This window comes from Arctopsyche grandis, chromosome 11 (genome assembly GCF_051622035.1).
Source record: "Arctopsyche grandis isolate Sample6627 chromosome 11, ASM5162203v2, whole genome shotgun sequence".
Classification (NCBI taxonomy): Eukaryota; Metazoa; Arthropoda; class Insecta; order Trichoptera; family Hydropsychidae; genus Arctopsyche; species Arctopsyche grandis.
Window position 1 is genome coordinate 22,506,500 of NC_135365.1, and position 22,965 is coordinate 22,529,464.

General features: G+C 32.8%; 1 protein-coding gene across 2 annotated transcripts in view; it reads right to left on the reverse strand.

Moving 5' to 3' along the window:
* LOC143918711 (uncharacterized) overlaps nt 1-18,848 on the reverse strand; it is a 53,648-nt gene extending 34,800 nt beyond the window's left edge. Inside the window, exons 1-2 of one of the 2 annotated variants that reach the window (XM_077440722.1) lie at nt 18,745-18,848; nt 15,589-15,702 (exon numbers count right to left, since the gene is read on the reverse strand). In XM_077440722.1, the coding sequence (XP_077296848.1) occupies nt 15,589-15,624 (36 nt within the window). In that variant the 5' untranslated portion in view covers nt 15,625-15,702; nt 18,745-18,848. The remainder of the gene's footprint in view (nt 1-15,588; nt 15,703-18,744) is intronic. The other variant, XM_077440723.1, reaches the window with a different exon arrangement.
* Between the last annotated feature and the right edge of the window lie 4,117 nt (nt 18,849-22,965).

Sequence of the window (22,965 nt, forward strand, 5' to 3'; positions counted from 1 at the left end):
ATTAGCATTAAGCAAGCTTTGTATAACCGTAACTAAAGCGACCTGTATTTATTTCAGATTTAGTTAAACATGTCTATGTAACGGATTTGGATGCTGGTTAGTAAGAAAATATACAAACACACAGTGATATTGAGTACGTACATACATACATAAATATTATATGATATGATATAGCCACAGCGTATAGCACTAGAAGAGCTATTGCATACCAGTACAGGTCGTGGGTTAAATTCCCGGCCAAATACGCAGCTGGCGAGATCTTGAGGATATTAAAATCACAGATCGACCTTCTCCTGTCCGAATTGTCAGATTTTTTTAGCTTAATTGTTGTGACGGATCCAATAAATCGGTATCCTCCCCCTCAGTTTCGAATTTGTTTAATCTTATAAATGCTACCTACACATTGTACTACATATACCTGCCTTTCTGTATTATATTATATAACTATATTAATAAATTAAACACAATTAAACAGTCCGAGTATTATACTGACTTAATTTTCCTGATAAATATATTATACAGATTAGGAAATTTGGGCTTTGAAATTTATAATTTCAACTCAGACTCCATACGCAAAGGTGACCGCACCTCGCATTAGCCATTTACACAAAATATCTCTCCACAGGGAATAGCCACGCAGGATCCAGTAGCATAATTACAAATATACAAAACATCACAAAGAAGAAGACATTAGTGCGAAAACAAACGATTCGAAAAGTAATTAAAATTTCACGTTAATTCAAAAACTTTTTGATCGAAACTCAACAGACGAGGCGAACTGTCGCCTCGCGGAAATTTTACATTTTGTTTATATTATTATTATTATTATTATTAATATTAAATGGCGTTGCTTAATCTAATCATATCCGGTGGGTGGTTTTAATCATAATAGGCGGGTCTAGAGCGAATTACATTTGCGGACGCGTAGGCGGTCGGGGAGATCGTTTAGTGAGGAATATTTTCAGGGACGAGAAGCAAGGAGAAGACACAAAGAAGGAAGTGCCGAAAACAAGGACAAGCAAAAAAATTACACCATCGACTAGGAGTGAGGGGGAAGGGGAGGGGGGAGAGGGATTCGACAGGTTACAACGTCGAGAACAATTTACGACTAACGCTAAACGTAGGTGCAAATGGACGAGATAAATTGAGTTTGAACACACACACACATACATAGAGAGAGAAACGTACGAATATATTTAAAATAAAATCGGCATTGAACAAACGTAAAAATTGGATCTAATTGAAAATTGGTTAGAGCGTGCGAGAGGAGAGCGAAAGGAGCGTTTGAGTTATTAAAATTCGAATTCGATCGGACGAGGATAATAACAATTCTAGAGAGCGAGAAAATCGAATCGAATGTGTGCGAAAAATCCAACTCGAAATAGCATAATATTGAAAAAATATTCTTTTCGGTACATATGTACATACATATGTACATGCCAGTGGCGTGCCGTCATTTGACTAGAGGTACTACATACTTAGACTCATCCCGTAAAATCTTTTACTAAAAATTTGAAAATATCAACAATTCAATGACAAATAAATTCAAATGGTTTTGTCCATATTGATATTTTTCACTCGGATTAGCGAAGTTCAGAAACTGGAATCGGCCCTTTCCGAGGTAGTGGTAGTAGATTGTTATGGTATGGTCCGCCGCATTGTTCACTTGCACGGTCTCGCCCCCTTAATTCCATTCCCTTCACGGTACTGACGAATTATTATGTATAGGCGTTCCACCGAAGACAAAACATTTACTAATTTACTCGTCTCTTCAAAAATTTATGGAATATTCACTAAGAATATTCTGATTTATATCTATCAAACATTCTGAACTACTTTTTTTGTTAAAATAACACATATTTTAATCTTTACTCTTCCACTTGGCTCACGCATGGATGTTTTATATTTACGGCTGGTTCTTATGCATATATATTGGTGCTGGCTATAGGTGAAAAAACATTCCCTACTTTATATTTTATTATTTGATCTTTTTACTTAACTGCTATTATTATGATGCTATTGTTTTTGTTTTTTGATTTATGTATAATTGTATTTTTTGTCTGTATATATATATATATATATATATATATATATATATATATATATATATATATATATATATATATTTGTTTTTCTTATCTCTCTGTATTTTGTCGACGATTAGGAACTCATGTAATGCCACAATGGTTCAAATTCAAACTTGAGTAAATAAATAACTATTTACAAAGAACTTCATGAGTACAAATATGGCAAGAGACTCGGCTCATGAAACGATTCCCTCAGAGTAAATTAGTACGGAGCGCACGGAAACAAATAGCCTTAAAATGTTGCATTATTGATCTATTGTTCGACAAGTTTTGAAGAAAAACAAGATGTAATTAAGAAACGTAGGCTACTTAGGATATTTCTGCTAGCACAATAATGAAAAATTATATTTATCACTTCAAGACAGATTCAAAAATTAAAAATATATATATTCTTTGTTCATACCTACGTAGTGTTTTAAAAGTCATGGCAAATCAACTTAACATAAAATAAAATAATTTCGCGCGCTCATATTACCATTATTAACCTATGCTTCACCTGTATGGAATAATGCCTCGAATATAATATATAATAACCTTTCCAAGCTCCAAGTAATACAAAATAAATCCCTAAAAATAATTTTTAATACACCCAACTTATGTATACTAACGTATACTAACTTGAAAAAACTGTATACTAACTAATGTATACTAACTTGAATGTATACTAACTTGAATGTATACTTGAATGTAACTAATGTATACTAATGTATTAATGTATACTAACTTGAAAAAACTGCATGCCATATATAATATTCCGTTTGTTACAGACATAACTAACAAACTAACCAGTAGATTCTATGACAGAATCACTAATAACCATACTAACACACTTGTGAAGAGTCTCGGTGATTACAACAAAATGTCTATACCCTACAGGTATAAACACAGATTACCTAAACACAATCTGCTTTAGGTCATCGACTTTAGAGAGTCTTTAATTAATATTATGTATTAGATGTATTATGAGCATTTATAAGAGTTGTAAATAGGTTTTTGAGCTATTTTTCCTATTATGCTGTACATTAACATTAGAATAATATAATACTATGATTACTAACCAAATAAAATAAAATTGCAAAATAGAAAATGATCAGTAGATCAGTAGCTATTAAAATATATGTATATATTTTGAACATAATTTCGTAATAATAAAAAGCATTTAAAAATTAAAAAAAAGTCATGGCATGCCACTGATACATATAATACAAATGTACATAGCTTGTGCGAAATAAGTTTCAGTGCAAATCTGACAGTTTTATTGGAATCGTCCGAATTACGTTGTCTGTCTGTCTGTCCCGACAATTGAAATTGACTCGTCGTAGCAACAGTAGCAGCAGCAGCAGTCAACTGAAAATGCTTCAACGACAATTCTATTTACACGAAAGATATTTCAATCCGATGCGATATGGAAATTTTGTGCTATCAATTTTTGAACAGAGATTGCCCGTGAAAAAGGAAAAAAAAAACAAAAAATAAAAAGAAATATTACAAATTGAAAAATGTACCACCAACCGTGTTAAACGAGATTAAGACGAAAAACCGCGCTGCGGATTGAATCGAAATAAAATATTATATAATATGTTATATATATGCAATATCGAGTTTGAATCGAAACGGATCGTCTGCTCGATACTTTCAGCTCTATTTAATCTAGCTTTACAAACAAAACTGCCAAAAGTTCCATTCCGATGGTTGCACACAAAGGTAACGTTGCCCAATTGATATTATGCTCAAAGGAGTGGTAATTTACTAAGGCATACCTACCTCAACATTAATTTCGACTGAGATTATCATTGATTAAATGATATACAGAACCAAATTCCCGGAAAACCCACAATCCTTGCCAGCCGAAGGATCAAAACGATTTTAGTATTTGTAATACTAAAATCTTCAAAATAAACTCGTTCAAATTTGTTAGTTTTTTCTAGATCGTGACTAGTAAACACCCGATATAATTGATATTCATCCATACGACGCACATTGATCATTGAGTGTATGAATCATGCATTATTCAATACCCACAATTAATATGATACATACCGGTTTTAACATCTTAATTTAGCTACTGAACGCAGGCAACGCACTTGAACAATCTAAACAATACATATGTACTTGCACTGATCCTATTTAGAGAAGCTTCGACGTGTTGTCAAAACAAGTCCATATTTGTTTGTACATTAAATCACTTTATTTATACGGTGTCCAGTCAAAACGTTCGGCTCGTAAGCGCCCCGACATAACCGCGCGGCGAAAAACTACGAGAGATAAAGGCCGCGCGGCGACAAAACCGCCCCAACAAATAGCACTCGGCGACAAAACCGCGCCAGAATATATGAAAAAAATAAAATTAAAAAAGGATTAGGCTAACGGGACTCAGCAAGTGCCCGAACAAAGAATACGCCGGAGTTCTCACAGAAAAAAAACACTGACCACGGTAGACTATTACGTGCCTAGAAAATAGATACAAATATGGATCGGGGAATCTGTGGTCAGCAACTTTCTCCTTTATAAGGAGGTACACACGGTAGATCAGATTATTTTGGAGTGAGCGGTAGACCACTGGAATTGTTGAATAAATGCTGTGAAACGACTTTCATTTGGACACTTCATTTGGATCCTAAATCCACCCCTACGCAACAATACTTGCATACATATATGCTTTTTGCAACAAGTTTTCACTGATTTCTAGTGGAAGGCTAGTTTCGAAAAATCATTTTTGATTAGGTTATTTGTACCCATCTAAATTCCTCGTCTCACAATTTAAAGTACCTATGTACATATACTTAGTTCACAGCACCTCAGGTATACTCAGTTCACAAGCACATACCTCTTGAATCGTTGAATAACTGCTGTGAAGCGACTTTGACATTTCATTTGGATCCTGAACCCATCCCTACGCAACAATACTATTGCATATTTACAAGTAAGAAACATCGATATTGGCAACACCAATATTATATTCAACAAGTTTTATTTATAATTAATATAGAAAAATAATACCAAACGAAACTGCGAAGCAACTATGAAATTGAGTATGGAAAAAAATATTGATCAAGAAATCTAATATAGCTATGCGAATACATATTTGCCATTCCAGCCCGCAATGCAAATATGGATAGAATATTTCCTCTAATAATGTCAACTCAATGGTCGGACGAAAGAAACAGGTTGTCAGTGGAGACAATCGAGACAATTTTGACCTGCCATTATAATTTTAAAACGACTTGCGCCCAATTTTGTAATTACATATGTGAAAGAATAAAATGATATATGTATATAGTCAAGAAATTAAAATCAACCTAAACTATCAACAAATTATGACTGGGCTAAAAAGCATAAGATTTTTTTTATCAAAATCATAAAATAAACCATTACCTACCGACTTTTTTCATGCATTATTTATTTAGCACCTACGCTTCCCGTATCAATGCTCGACAATTATGGCAACCCTACCTATCGCTAACCCTCATCCGTCTCCAACACCACATCTCAAAAGCGTATAAAATTAACATTCCACAAAGAGACATTAGTTCAATTAACCGCAATACAAATATATATATATATATATATATATATACATATATATATATATATATATATATATATATATATATATATATATATATATATATATATATATATATATATATATATATATATATATATATATATATATATATGTACATATTATTCAAGAATCTCAAATGAACCGAGTCCCAACTAACCGGTATATACAGTATGGATATTATTCTAATCAATTTCTGCTAGAGCAGTATAGAAAAGGCTCAACTGCAGCCTACGAACAAAGACCCAACATCCCATATACAGCCTCCAGTGAGTCACCCGCCATAAAACAAAGCGAAAATTGGTCCGATTCGAGATCAAGGCGACTTTTGCGATCTGCGATTGGGAATCGACATTGGCCGAACAATATGGCCGACGACGACGACGACGACGACAAGGCTCAACGGTTTGACTCTTGTCCACGGCCTCTTACCAAATATGATCTGATGAGGTCGCGGTGGATGTTGCGGTGCAGCCGGTGTGACTAACGCGGTAAAGGTCGCGCGCCACTGACTCATCCAGTGGCGTCCGCAGGTAGGCGGACACGACAAACGGGGCACGCGATTACAATAATCTTATTATTGGACGATCGGGCATAAGCATACATCGTTATATGTATGCGCTTCGACGTTGAAAAAACATATGCCGAAGATGGGCTTTTTATAGAGGTGCATGAATGGAAAGTGCAGCTTCGTTCTGCGAGACAGATGTTTGCGTATGACTCATGGTTGTGTTGCGTCGCGGTGTTCGTGAACATTCCTCTCGCGCACTTGAATGGAGAGCACTTATCGAAATTTACATTTCAAAACAATTCTTTACGAACAGGATGCGGTCTCGAGGACTGTAAGTACATAGGTATTCTTATTAAGGGATTCAAAACATAAAAAAAAAAACAAAACATACCGACGGCTTATATTATACATATGTAATCATGTTAAATTAAATAACGGTAATTTCATAAAGAAGTATTTACCATATTTTCGCCCCTGTACATATTACATATAATTTTAAAATATTGTGGTTTCAACTTTCAAGGTTAAATGATTTAGTCAAATTTTGACGGAAATGAAATATTGATCGTTTTGCGTGTTTTATAGCTCATTTTTTTGTCTAAATTTCAATGTCATAAAATTTACAATATAAAAAGCTGAAAAGAGGCTAGTAAAAATAGTATTTGAATAAAATAAAGATAATTTGTTTTCTATGATACAAAGGGATAATATTTTTGGCACGGCTGTAAAATAAATTACATGACAAATGTTAAATTAACATCTCTAAAATAGCTCGCACGACAGAATCGGCGTTTGCCCGGCAAATCAAACGTCAAACGGGTTGCCAGAATCTGTCGAGCGAGCTATTTTAGAGAGGGGCATTCTTTTTATTTGCCGGGTCGATAAATGATACCCCAATACAAATCGATTTTTTTCACGTAATTATTAAATACATATCTATCGTTCCACGCCTGGTAACGAGAAGTGTTCAATTCCAGCGTTTGCCGTTTTATTTTAGAGCTTAAGTATAGCCAGCAGTATAGCTCAGTAGTTGTGTTAATGCTAACTACCGAGAGGTTCCTGGGTTCAAGTTCTGGGTTGACCTCGATCGAAGAGAATTCATTCGGAGTAGTTCTGTAATGCTGCCGGTCAGACTTGGATATTCGTGACTCCAAGCCAATTTATCTAATTTAATTGTTGAGACGGTTCCTCATCAAATTGGCAAAACCATCCTACCAACTATTTGAATATGAATTCAAATTTATTATCTATATTTATTATTCATATATGCATAAGTTTAATACCATAGTTGTCGCTCAGGGGAAAAACCGGTAATAACATCATGGTAAAATATAATTTTTTAATTAATTTACAAATGTTGTCAATTTTATAGATTTCATTACAAAATCTTGTAAAAAGTTCATGTACATATGTACATACAAGCAAGAGATAACATTTCTCAATAGAGTGATAGAGACAGCGAATTAGAAACGTAGACACGAAAATCCCCCAATATCAAACCGTTAGATCTCTTCATTAATAGGTCTCAATTTAAGACACGTTCTGCGGAGCACTTCCTCGAAAAAAATCATCCGAAAATGGAAAAAGAGACCCAGAGAAATGGGCGACCTAAAAACACCTCGAAGGACCATTTAGCGAAAAGTGAAAGGCTAGAGATTAATATGTCAGAAACGGAGCAGGAGTAGGGATTCCAATTGAGTATTCGAATTATTCATCTAATTTTTCAGTCATTAGTTATTCGAATATTTCATCAACTATTCGAATATTATTCGTGTTTATATTTTTTTATAAACTAAATACACAAAATCGACATGAAAAAAGAGCGATGACGAAGAAGCCGACGATCATGAAGAAAATGAAATATATAATGGGGATAATTGTGATGAAAATGAAGATAATGAAGAAGATGAAATGTCTACATGTGAATTAACGGATTTTTATTCATTAAATACGGAAATGTTTGAAGAAAATCACTTTTCGATCGATAATAATCTCTACGAAATTTTAGAAAACATCAGAAAAATAGCACGAATATTTAAGAAGTCACCGGCGAAATATACATTTTTACAAGAAATCATAATGAAAAAAGAAAATAAAAAATTGAAATTATTATTGGCTGTGAAAACGAGGTGGAATTCAATGGCAACTATTATGATACGACGATTCATTCAAATGTATGCTTAGTACATATGTGATTACCTTTTTTTAAAGTTTCGAATATATTCGAATATTCGAATAGCTCTTGATTTACTATTCGATATTCGAATAGTTGAAGTCGACGAATATTTGGGATCCCTAAGCAGGAGTATGTCGAGCAGACATACGACACACGACTTTATATTCAGATTTTCACCACTCTATATTCTTAATATAATCACCACTTCTATGTACATATATGTATTCTTTGTAGACAGACTACACACGGCGCATCATGTTCTTCGTGTAATGCCACAATGGTCCGAAACTTTTAAATAAATAAAAGTAAATAAAAGTTGTACGTACTTATTCCTCAGTACAGAGAGTATGAGAGAAAATTACCGAAATATTCGTCCATTATGCATATCTAAGGTCTCACCTTCTCTCATCCGCACATAGTACATACAACACATACATATTTTAGACTTGCTACATTAAGCACCCGCCATCACCGAGAAATGCAACCATAAGCTGGGGTCTCCGGGCGAATTATTTCACTCGATCAGCCCTGGAGCGTGGCAAGAGTACGGAGAGATTCCTCGACATTATAATGATCAAGTTTGGGTATTAGTGGTGTGATTACAATATGTGCCCAGGTCGTACAACCGATATAATCACACACACACACTCGACAAAGTCCCCGGCATTCTCGAACACTTTCAACTGGGTAATTGATATTGATAAAGGTAATGAGCCCAGAGCTCGCTTAATTACCAATTACTATATGTACTACTACTACTACTACTACTAATACTACATACTATTATACGTAGTAGCTCTGATCGAAATTGCAATACACCTGTTAATGATATATAATAATAATCGCACGCGGTATTGTTTCCTGCGGTTTCTAATTAATTCTTGCAGACGATGATCTCATATACTACGTATTCGTTAGATCGGTGTTTCCCATACTTACATATGTACACACATATGTATGTGTTCATACCCGCTTAGAAACAGAGATTTTAAAGGGGAACCAACCTCTAATTTTGACAAAAATAATTAGATTATAAGTAGGAGGAACTTTATATCTATTTGAAAAATTTCTACCTATGAATTTGTCGTAGTAAGATAAACTTGAATATACATACATATGTACGGTAAGAAATTTTACTTTATGCAGTATTTTAGAAGGTATTTAACTATCATATTTATATTAAATTATAAGAATTGTAAATAGGTTTTTGAGCTATTTTTCATTAACATTAGAATAATATAATACTATAATTACTAACGAAATTAAATTAAAATTGTAAAATAGAAAATGATCAGTAGATCAGTAGCTATTAAAATATATATAAGACGTCTCGTTAACATAGTTTCGTCATAATAAAAAGCATTTAAAAATCAAACATTAAATTATATTCAACTATATCTTGAACATAAGTAATAAAAGGATTTCTAATCTATTCAAAAATGACGTTTGATTCAGGAAAATAAGTAATTACCCCCTAAAATCTGGTAAGCTTTTAAAATATTTTGTCACATTTTGCATATGTATATATGTACATATGTATGTATGTATGTAGAAGTGTACCTTCCGAACAATATAATACAAAATGCCTTCCAAATGTATGAGATTAAAGAGCGTGAATGTTTACACTTTGGAGACGAGAAGAATAGGAGGTCATCTAGTAATTGAAGTTTATGAAATTATAAATAGCCATTACAATAACTGTCGTATGATTAAATAATAACATTCATCTGAGCTTTCACATTCTCAGACTCTAAAAAAAGAATACTTCCCAAGTATTCTTAAATAAATAACTATTAAAATCGTTAGTCGAAGTTGTTAAGGCTCGTGGTTTCCAGCTGGGAAGGTTGTTTCTTCAGGTTATTGTTAATTCGAACGATTATATTATTCCGAAAAATTCCTTCTACATATCTTTATATATTTCAAATATCAAAAGTTTGTCAAAATTTATCCATAGATTAAGCTTTGTTAAAATAATTATGAGGATAAATATCACCGAAAACATTCCAATGGATGAGTTTTGGGAAGATCGCGACGGCACAGACTAAGCATGCCAGCGTTTCTTTTACGTGTGCGAATCTACATATCTAAAATAAAGTAAAAATCTGCGTGTCTGAACCTTTAATTAGTCATGAAGATGTTAAAAATAACGAATTTCACTGTAATTAGTCAAGCAGTAGCAGCAAAAATCTTACAGATATGTACATATGTTTTGATAAGATAAGCCGGTTTCGTTTCGCGTATCACAGTTTGAACAGCCCTGTCCGTATTACATTATTACATAATTTCACAATTTTTTGCCATCGTTGGAAATTACTCATACTTGAAGGCATCGTTAGTTTATACTGCGGATGCATCGATGTCAGGGTTGTTCGCGTAATATTCGATCCAGGAAACGGCACAGGAGATGCGAAGGACATGGAAATGGCTGCGTAACGGATATTGGACATCTGAAGGATATTGACGGGTTACAATGTTTGCCGGAGACGACGGACGTATCGTCAAAACAAAAGCATTCCGTTCCGACGATGCCTGGCAATATTCCATCGGAATTGTTCTAGGTACATACTTCTGTATGTATGTACATACCTATACATATGTAAGTTTGTATAATACATATATGTATATATATACATATACCTATGTATATAATGAAATATGTATGTACGTATTGCAGAGATACTGACAGTTTGGGAAACTATGCGAACGATAGCCGGGGAAAATTTTGATATTTGGAGAGCTATTTTATACATGATTTATCGATATTGGCGAACAATATAGACGATGACTTACTATAAATGTTTCGAGTTATTGAAGCATTCTGCATAAAGGAGCCATTAATAATTTGAACGCGGCAACTTCTCGAATTTTAGTCATTTTTACAATGCCGCTATTACTCTCGCTACTTATTGCAAATTAGCTATGTAATATAGTAATGAAGCCCAAGAGCTAATATTTTGATATTTGAAATACTTTAGAAATTAGTTTAAGCGCGCAAACATACATAATCGTACCGCACGGTATGCCTAGGTAGATTACAGCTGTGAATGGATGTGTTTTTATTTCATTGTTAATTTTTTAGATCTTATTATTTCGACAAATTTCTTTTACATTTCTTCAAATATGGTAATCACCGTAATCGTTCACGGATCCAACCCATGTCAATATAAGAATACAATATCAACGAAAACGCTCCATGGGGTGAGTTTTGGCCTCAATGGCTATGGAATATATTGGACGTGCTAGCGTTTTTTCACACGTTGTTGTATATTATTTCACACATTGGAATATATTGGACGTGCTAACGTTTTTTCACAAAACTACACAAAAAAAACCAAAACAGCACGTAAATAGCAGTACGAAAAGTATTATTTGGTAAATTTTGTGCGGACACATTCATGTCTAACGTGACGTAGATGTAACAGCCGGTAACAGCATTGGCCGACAAAAGCTATTCATACTATACAGTAGTGCATGTAACCGTAACGTATCAAGCAACACCGATTTTCTTTGATCACTTTGGAAATATTCACGCCCGACATGACGTCATAGTAGCGAGTGCACACGTATTAACGAAAGTGCGCATGCGCATATTTTCGTAAATGTCATATTGTGACAATATTGACTCGACGATACGACGCAAGCAATATTGTGCCGTATCGTCGTGCTCTGTAGAGTAAATGTAGGCCGATTTTGTCTTGCACTCGGCCAAAACTTGTCTGAACGGGCCGAAACCGCGAGGTGCTGGATATATGTAGTATGAATAGAAACTGACGTTTACGTAGGCTGTGGTGCCATACTGTAGCCGAGAACTGCTGCTGGATAGCGCGAATAGACCTTTGTTCGTTTTTTAATGAAAAAACTACTCATAATAAAAAAAAATGCAAATGTCTTGGAAATGTTCAAATTTAATAAAATAATGCAAAATATGATTTTCCAAAAGAGATATTTCAAATCATACGACGGTTGCATATATAAATGATAAGAACATTTCAGGTCTACTAAAGCAGACTTTTATTATTGTAACTCTTAAGTTTTATAATTTAAATAAATGATACACACAAAGTGCATATGTGTATATTAAATTTCAAAATTTAATTTGAAGATTTTATTCCTATCGTTATTCACCGCCGAGGACGCATGGTCATTTGGATAAATCAAAAGATGTTGAAAAATATTTATTTAAATTTAAAACATTTAGATGTTGAAAAATATTATAGTATCAAATTTCAAGAAAGCGTCATAGTTCAAGCCAAACGTACTACATAATACACATGTATGCTGTATCGTTTCCCAGTACATATGTATAAAGTTTTTCTATTGTATTAAAGTGACGTGCAATTTGTGATAATCGCGCTAATGAAATCGCCCATAAACTATTCCGCACGCACATATGTATGTATTATACCTATACATACTACATAGAGTGCTTAGTCCACTCTTTCGATCTATAATACGTAATATTGACGAGGAGTGAGTGCGTGCCGAATTCTTATGGGGGTTTAAGTTGCGCGAAAGTCGGATAAACGAGAGGAGAACAAGAACAAACAAAACTTTGATTCTGCGCGGTTCAAACTTACTACTCAAGATAGTTTTGATTAATATTTACCGATTGTAAATAGCAATAAGTACGAAAATATTTACTCAATTTCGCGATACGCACACACACACACACACACACACGCACACGACACCGACAATAGCCCATACACGTAAGTATAATAGAAATTATATCACATTATTATACAAATGAAAGCAAACGTATTAAAATACATCGTAAAGTGTTTCCTTTTTTTTTCTTCTCCGTCTCTCTCTGTGGCAACGCTCCGTAATGTTAATTTATGCGCGAGGATTAAAATATCAAAACGGCAAAAGTCAGCGAGTGAGAATGAAAAGAAAAGAAATAATAATAATAATAATAAAAAAAATTATATATGTATGTATATAACAAAAAAAAAAAAACAGCACCGAATGTTTCCATTTCCCACGTTTTTCTCCGCTCCTTCCGTTTCCTGTAAGCACCCACAGATGATTTCTCCACTGTACTTTATTTCACCATTTTTTTTTCATTCTTTCCTTTCAAAGCAAACGACTACAACACATATCATTTTCAACCGTAAAATGTACACAGTGGAATATGTATTTGTGTATAAATAAATGTATACACTGTGAAGCGCGAGTTTATAAATTTTCTCCACAGTTCATTCCGATGAAAAATTACGAAAACAGGCGTTCAGCACTACTTAATCATAATTAATTCCGCCATCTGCTGGCTAATTAAAATGATAATTCATTTTTGAATATTGTATCATTGACTGGAGAACACTTTCCACTCGAGCCAATTGATTTTCCTTTTTATGGAATCAAAATTGCCACGGCGTAGTGCACTGATAGAGCTATTGCATACCTTTAGATAGGTCGTGGGTTCAAGCACTGGCCAAAAACGCTGCTAGCGATATCTTACGGTTATTAAAACACAGATTGAGCATCTTCTGTTAGAATATTCAGATTTTTCTAGCTTAATTGTTGTGACGAATCCAATAAATCGTTATCCTCTTCTTCAATCTCTCGAAAATTCAAGAAATTTGTTAAATCTTATAAAATGCTACCTACATAAAATATTTCTCGTAAATTTAATATCAAAAATAAATATTGACTATCCATAGATGTCTCTATTGTATTTTATGTCCTGTTATGTTTGAATAATTGTAAGTACCTATGTAAAAAATAATCTAAGTATATGTGTCGCCTTGGGATAATTCCTGTCATATGATGTATTTTATTTTATTTTACATAACAGGAAGGCCTAAAATTTTTTATTACATAAATCGCTGAATTTCGAGATGCTCAATAGCACTGAGTTAATTAATAATTAATTAAATAATTAAATCATTGAGACATCTATGGATTTAGACTTGTACATACATTTTTACATATTGTAAATAAATCAAATTCAGATATTGGTGACATAGTGCGTAGGATGCTTTTTGCCAATTTGATAGAGGAACCGTTTCAACAATGAAATCAGATAAATTGGCAATCTATGATAAGAAACGATCGATTTGGAGTCACAAATATGACTGACCAGCAGCATTAAGTATTAGCACGGGATCAGACCCGGTAACCTTTCGGTGCTTAACATAAAACGCAACCACCGAGCCGTACTGTTGGCTGTATGTATGTACATATGTAATAAAATAAAAAAATAAAAAACAGTATCGCAAGAGTTCCACACGAAAAAGTTAAAACCAAATTATCGTACCTATTTTTATTCTGGTCCTAAAATCAAAATACGAAAAGCTTAAATCAAAATCAAAATGAAAAAGCGAAAATCTTCGTGACGAAACTTCAAACATGATTAATCTCAATATCACAGAATTTATAATAAAGTTTTTCATTTTTGGACATACGCCTCTTCAAATCAAGCTTGGCATGTATCAATGATCAGTCATTCAGTTTTGTCACGGATTCACTCCCACTTTATGACTTTTTTGTTTTAAACATTAATTTTATTATTTGAAGAATCTACTGAATTTCGAATAAAGTTTCTCTATTGCGATAAACTTTTCACATCATCCAGTAATCAAGTGTCCAGAAAAGAAGATTGCTTCACTGATTTTCTGTTGCTTTTGACGAGGAATAAAAACAATGCTGTAAAATCGACATATTATATTACTGAAGAACATGAGAAAAGCCACCTATGTCATATGTACGTCGACAGAATCAAATAAAGTTTTTCGATTTAAATTCGAAATTTCGATCGAATTTAAAACCGATTACAGACTGATTACAGAATTTAAGCCATTCATAGAAATCCCCAGTCGTCCTATAAATTAATTGCTTATCGATTTAATGCAATTTTGCGCATGTCGTTCATAGTATGCATACACGGGAAAATAAAAACATTGAACCATATAAACGTGTCGGTTTGTTGACCTACATATGTACAAATCGATTGTTTTAATGGATGTCATCATCTCGACCGTTACGAAAACACTTTGGAAACTTCCGCATCTTCATCTTTCACACGATCGAAATAATTCTAAATATGTAATATAACTAATAGTGGTTAAATTTGACAAATCGTATGGGGGTCAAGTGCAACTTCACAGTATAGTTCGAAATCGAGGAATATTATATTGACCTGTTTTCGATAATGAACCGTATGTTGTAGTGAATAAGTGTGGTATTTGATTGGCAGTTTTATAATATGGATTATTGTTGTATTGTAATTGATGTGAATTATATTTACCTGCATTTCGGCGAGTCTCGATCCGCCTGTGCTCATTTTGCCGCAGATTTTTTCACTTGCACAATTTATTTATATATAAAAAAAACACCTTTGAACAGTGTCAGAACAGTTCTGCTGTAATTTAGAAGAAGATTGTGAAAATCTTATGACGAAAAAGTTACGACAAACTCAATCGAGAATGAAAATTAATGAAATAACAAACGAACGATTTTTTCAGTATGTGAAAAAAAAATAAAGGAATCGTTTAATTTTAATTTTAAATTTACAGCAATATGTGGATGACTTTATTCAAATTGAATTACTTCTAATTGTGTTCTTATTTAGCTTATTATTACAATAGTTCAATTAAAATTAGGAAGTTGAATCGTACCGGAAGAGGAATTGACGCGTTATGTAATTTTCCGTTTAAATCTGACGCTAATTAAATTACAGGAAAAATTGTTCTTTGTAAACAATAATATTGATAAATTAGCGTACGGTTAATTAAATTTTAATTTATGCTGAATGATTTAGCGCCGAACAAATAAATGATGATTTCACTTTCCGACTGTGATCATCAAAAATTTGAATGTATCCATTTGTAATGATTTAACGATTACGCATCTGTGCAAAATTTGAAAGTCATCATCGAGGTATAAATTGAATTAATATGCCGTGTAAGAAATTCACTATCAATTTTACGACAGGTCGTTCGCAGGGTTTTTATGGAGGAAATTTACGAGTTGGTGGAAAATAAAAATCTAGGGTAAAAAATTCGGTGATTTGCATTCGAAGGTTCTATCATTATTTTGCATAAATTGAAATTAACCGAGACGTTATCAGTTGAGGCGTCTCTTTGGCTGTCGTAACTGATAACATTTGTTGGCATATTTAATTTAAATTACATGGCAATGTTACGATTTTAACACTGGCAATGATATCGAAGTGATGACTAGACCGTTTGTTATTATTATTGTTACTGTTTACGTAAAATAAAACAACCGTTAGTTCAGGAAATTATTAATTCAGTTGAATCAATTATTATTAATCTGACAATTGAATGGTTGAAAATATTTCCTATTGAGATCACAAAAAGTAGGCTTCGTCCTATTTTTTTTTATTATTTAATCGTTTTTTATTAGTTGCTCGAATTTTTCGGCAACGGCACGCAAACGTTGAAGATTTTATCTAAACTTTCGTTATTTCGGCAACATGCGAAACACTTCTGGTAATAATTATGCGCGATTTTATTATCCGGCCTCCAATAAGTCAAGTCGTATTATTTTCCGCACGCATATTGCTACGTTTTTGTCACAAAAGTTAACTTAGGTCAAAAATTATAATGAAAAACTATTTTTAGATTTTAATTGACGTTTAATTGTGTTGAAAATGAGTTTGTCGCAACAATCTTCGATGACTTTATATGGTAAGATAGCTGTCTAATGGATCATGACCATTTTGTCATCAAGGTTCACATAAAAAATTGTCTCAATACACACATATGCACATAAATACATACGTACATATATACACATTTAACAATGGTTCAAATGATCCATTAAATGAATTTATAAATGATTCAAAGGATAAATTAGGATTGCCAACCCTCTTTACAAACCAAAAAAAAAGTTTTGAATTCAATGTTATTCTTTGGATTATTTCAACGGCATTTTTTCTGCGGATAAATAGGCTTGTAGTATTTATGATAAGAATGCAAATGAAATTTGTAACATATGGAAAGAGGGGTCAAATAATATGGAAAAAAATCTGAATGTAATTATATTCTCCAGAATTAGGGTGACCATATTTTCCAGGAATCAAAACGAGACGCTCCCTTCTTTAAAATAAATGTGTTGCACGTTCAAAAATTTTATAATATTTCCCTCAAATAACCAATAAATCCTTGGAAAATAGAAACGAGATAAATAAATAATATAATATTTGATTTTTGTCTGAAACGTGTAAAATTAACAAATAAAAGAACTGCAAATTTTCCAAAAAGATATCGGTTTCTTTTAATTACAAAAATTGTGCCCAACTTTTAGATTTCTTTAGTTTTCATATCTTCTTTTGTTAAGTAATTTAATTTTTACCAGAATGTACATTTGTTTCAAAGAAAATAAAACAAGATAAAAAATTAAATATTATATAATGTACATAATATTTTATTTTACAAATAATTATGATGATAATAATAGCACAAGGCGATTATTTTTCAGAAATATGTTAAACAAATGATGTGACTCAAAATTTATATATTATTTTGAACGAATATATTGATTTCATAATATTTGTGTTAGGGAAAAAATCTTGATTTGAAAAAAAAAGTACAAAACGGGAAAAATCAACAAATTTTATGAAAAACGATGGGACGAACGTAAAGCACATAAAAAACAGGAGTGTCCCGGCCAAAATGGGACGTATGATCACCCTATCTAGAATGATCTTTTTTATTTTGACAGTGTCATAGTCTAATTTTTCATTTGGGGACGTAAACTATATAACGATTCATTTTTTATATTTATTCTAAGTTTTTTTAAAAAACATTTTAGACATATACGATCACTAAAAGACTTTTAAGTGTCAAAATGAGGACCACTCTAATGTGTACTACTGACAAACGCAAAACAAAAGTGACGTTAAAAAATTCTTTTGAAAAGTTTGTCTCCTTAGAGACGTAGCAGTAAATCAAAAAAAATAATAAGAATAGTTTTATTTGTATACATATACATATGTAATTGCTTTTATTCACAATAGCAAAATTCTGCTGAAAGATACGTCTATCAAAATTGTATACGAGCATATTATTAAGCAAAGATAAATAAATATTTAAAAAGTTTTCAGCATTTCTTTGCAGAGACTCACACTACATTAGTATTCACTTATATGTAAGCATTTAACCATTTCGCTTCAATAGAATAAAATTTTGAATATTATTCGCACAATGTAAATTCGTACCAAATTTTTACCACATAGCAGGTAGCACAAACATTGAAATAAACCAAACAATCAATTAAAAAAAAGTTTCATGTGATATATCTTGTTGGGGGGGATGAGCAGTCATCCCTAGGGAGAGGGTTGGCATTCCTGAGTGCGCGCGAAGCTTTCTATAGCGATCCGCTAGGGAGCGCGCGCATTCGCGAATCTCCAATTGCCATTATGTGCAGTGCGAATTACCGAATGATTCAGCGTCAACGGTCTTTTCGAATTGATGATTGCGATTTTAGCGCGTTGATGCGAGCGACTGAGTCGACCGCTATGCGTGCACTGACTCAACGGCGACCGGCTCAGTCGACAAGCAGCTGATCGGCATGGAAGGGGCAGGTGCCGTCATCAAAATGAAACGTCATCGAGGACAGATTGACAGACGGACAGGCCAGCCACCTCCTCTCCATGTCCTTATGTCGAAGTATCAATTGGTTGAGCGACTCCAGTGGCGTATTCTGCCTGGTGCAGGATGATGCGACCGCATCAGGACCCAAAACCCTGGGCACCACTTTGGAAAGACAAAAAATGATTTATTTTTTTCAATAGTCGAAATTTTTTAGACAATTATAAGCAGAGAGATGTAATAAGAATAGAGGGGCCCTTTCGAATAAATAATTGTTGTCAATTTTACGCGGTACGTCTCTATAAATACGCTACATTGCACGGAATAGAATCGGATCAATTTACTTATACTAATGTATCCCATGTTGTTTATTGTGTGTTTTTGAATGTATTGTGCAATTTTTACCGATGCTTGCCCATCTTGCGAGTAATATAAACAAACAGAAAAGTTTTTATCGGACATACAATAAAGTTTGAAGCTAAGCACATTATCGTTTGTTTATAGGACTAAATTTTAAAATGCACGCTGACTATATAATAAAAAAAATGGCTAGAAAAGTTGGTATATTATGTAGATTAAGAAATATTTTAAGTAAAAAAAAGTAAAATTTTAGTGTTTAATTCAATTATCTTGCCACATGTGGTTTATTGTGCCACTGTGCTTAATTTGTTTAGTGGCCAAGATTTAGAAAAAATGAGAGGTATTTTGAATGTGAGTAGATTTAAGAGTACTGGAAGTATGTTAGATGAATTAGGATGGATGAGTATTAGAATTAGTCTAAATATTAGTACATTGTCTTTTGTTTATAAGTTAGATCATAAGTTATTACCTAAGTATTTTGATGATTATATAATAAGGAATAGAGATAAGGACAAACTAGTTGTAAGTAGAGTAAGAAAGAATAAGACGGCTGGGGGTGTTTTTCACAGGGGTGTGCTCATGTATAATGCCCTCCCTGAGTGCATCAGGTCTGCTAAAAACATGGATGCATTCCTGCGAGGTGCGAAGAGACACCTCTGTGAGGGACAGTACATATAAGTTAATTATAAATTTTAGAGTTAAGTATAATAATTAAGATGTATTTTTAAATTAGCTTGATAGCTAAAATATATATAAATAAATAAAATAAATAAATGAATAAGTTAGATCATGAGTTATTACCCGATTATTTTAAAGATTATAGAATAAGAAATAGAGATATTCATAATCATTACACTAGAAATAAGAATAATTTAGTTGTAGGTAGAGTAAGAAAAAGAAAGACAGCTGGGAGTGTCTTTCACAGGGGTGTACTAATTTTATTTTATTTTATTTTATTTTAAAAAATCAATACCACAGAGACTTGACAGGTTGCCCCAAAGCGTCAATGTGATTTTAATACAAATAATAAAAATCATAAAAATTACAAAAAAAACATCATAAAAAAAAATAATAAAAATCATAAATAAAAAAAAAAAAACATAAGAAAATAATAAAAATCATAAATAAACAAAAACATCATAAAAAAATAATAAAAATCAAGTAAAAAATATGTACACAAAATAAAAACAAAGAAATAAGATTGAAAAATTTATATCGTGCTATTTAGGATGTGTTCCACCAACTCAACATAACTGGCATCGAATAGGTCCAAGTATTGTGCCAGTAAGTTAAGGAGTCGAACAGCTCTCGAGAGGGGGGAGTTCATGAGCACGTTTGATTTAGCCCTAATTGGTAAAAATATATCATGTTTTCTTAAAACTCTACGATTTTCCGGGGCCCAGAATTTTAGTTTCTCCAGGATAGTGGGATTGTGAATCTCTCCTCTAAGTAATTTTACGAAATGTTTCCCAAGAAATAAATCTCTTCTCTTTGCCAGGGAGTTGAAACCCAAAGATCCCAAGACAAAGGCACTAGGGAACAGATATGGATAAAATCCAAATGTTTTCAGATATAAAAATCTAAGGAATTTCCTTTGGACTCGTTCCAACATTAGAGAGTAACGAAGTTGATAGGGAGACCATATAATGGAGCCAAACTCGAGCACACTGCGAACTAATGTACAATATAAGAGACGAATGGCAGTGAGCCCTAGTTCAGACGAATTACGGATTACGAATCCAAGGATTTTTGTTGCCCTATCACAGATATTCTCAATGTGAATGTTGAAACTCCAACTATTTTCGAAGACTATTCCCAGATCAGATATAAATAATTCTCTCTGAAGAAGAGAATCATGAAATTTATACGGATATTTAATAGGAGAACGAGAACGAGAGTAAGAAATGACCCGACACTTTAGGATATTGAAGGGAAGTTTATTAACATTAGCCCATTCATAAATAGAATTCAAATCCTCTTGCAAATAAAGAGCGTCAGGTAAATCAATTATTCTCTTATAGATTTTTAAGTCATCCGCATATAATAAAAATTTAGAATGGTGAATAGAAGATTGAATATCGTTGATAAATATTAGGAATAATAAAGGGCCAAGATTTGATCCTTGGGGAATCCCAGAAGTGGCAACATACTCATAAGAAAAGCAACTCCCAAACTTAACGAATTGACGTCGATCCTGTAAATAAGAAATAAAAAGACCAACAAGATTATAAGTAAATCCAATAAAACTTAATTTACTAACCAAAATTTTATGATCAACTTTATCAAACGCCTTCTCAAAATCAGTATATATTACATCCATTTGATTATTACAATCCAAAGTGCTGGTTATGTCATTAGAGAAACATAACAAGTTGGTAATAGCTGATCTGGCCGGACGAAAGCCATGCTGCTGATCAATGAGCATACTTTGAAAGTGATTAAAAATGTATCTGTGTAATATTACCTCAAACATTTTGGCTGGCGCTGACAAGATAGTTATTGGTCTGTAGTTCCTTACACAAGATTTATCGTCCTTCTTATGAATAGGAGTTACTTTAGAGCATTTCCATAAATTGGGGAATGAAGAGTTCCTTAGAATTAAATTAAAAATGAATTTTAAAGGTTCTAAGAGACTAACCTCACATCCTTTTAGGATGTAATTAGGGATGGAGTCAGGACCGGAAGAATAAATATTTTTTAACTTTAGAAAGCCATATTTCAGATCGGAAGAGTCAAGATGATTAATCGCTAAAGTGGGGAAAGTAAATTCCGAGTCATTGGTAGGTTCCATGGAATCAGTAGGATTATTGAAAACTGATTTAAAAAAGTCGGCAAATCCATTAGCAATGTTTTGATCACCCTCTAACAATCCAGAATCATTGTACATAATGGTCGACTTTACACGATTTACACGTTTAGAATTGATGAAGTTCCAGAATTTCTTAGGGTTTTTAACTATGGAACTTTCACAATCAGCTACATAAACATTATATGCATTATTAATTAATTTCTTAATTTCCGTACGTAAAATACGGAAATTATTTAAGATAAGAGGATTGCTCGATTTCTTCCAGAGTTTATGTGTTTGATATTTACTTTTTAAGAGATTAATAATTTCTTTAGTAAACCAAGGCGGATAAATCCTTTTACTCGTCACTAATCCTTTCAACCGAAAACAATCATTAAAAATAGAATATATAATGTCATAGAAATTAGAGAGGGCCAAATTAACATCTTTGCACTCATAAACTCGCTCCCATTGACAATTACAAAGAATATCATTTAAATATTTGAAATCAACATTTGTAAATAACCATCCATTTAGGACAGAGGTATTAAGACAGTTATTTATTAAACGAAGTGAGGAATAAGTTATAGTTAATTTTAAATGAATATCAAGAGCAGGATGATAGCTGTCTTCAGGAACCAAGGAATCAACTGAATTTGAAATAATAATATTCTGACAATCTAAATTTGTTAATAGAAAATCCAACATGGAATTATTAAAATAGTTGGAATTATTGTAATGTATAACGCCCTCCCTGAGTGCATCAGGTCTTCTAAGACCATGGATGCATTCTTGCGAGGAGCAAAGAGACACCTCTGTGAGGGACAGTACATATAAGTTAAATATAGAATTTTAGATATAAGTTATTGAAATGTTTTTTTTTTTTGTAAATTAGGTAATAGCTAAAATTATATATAAA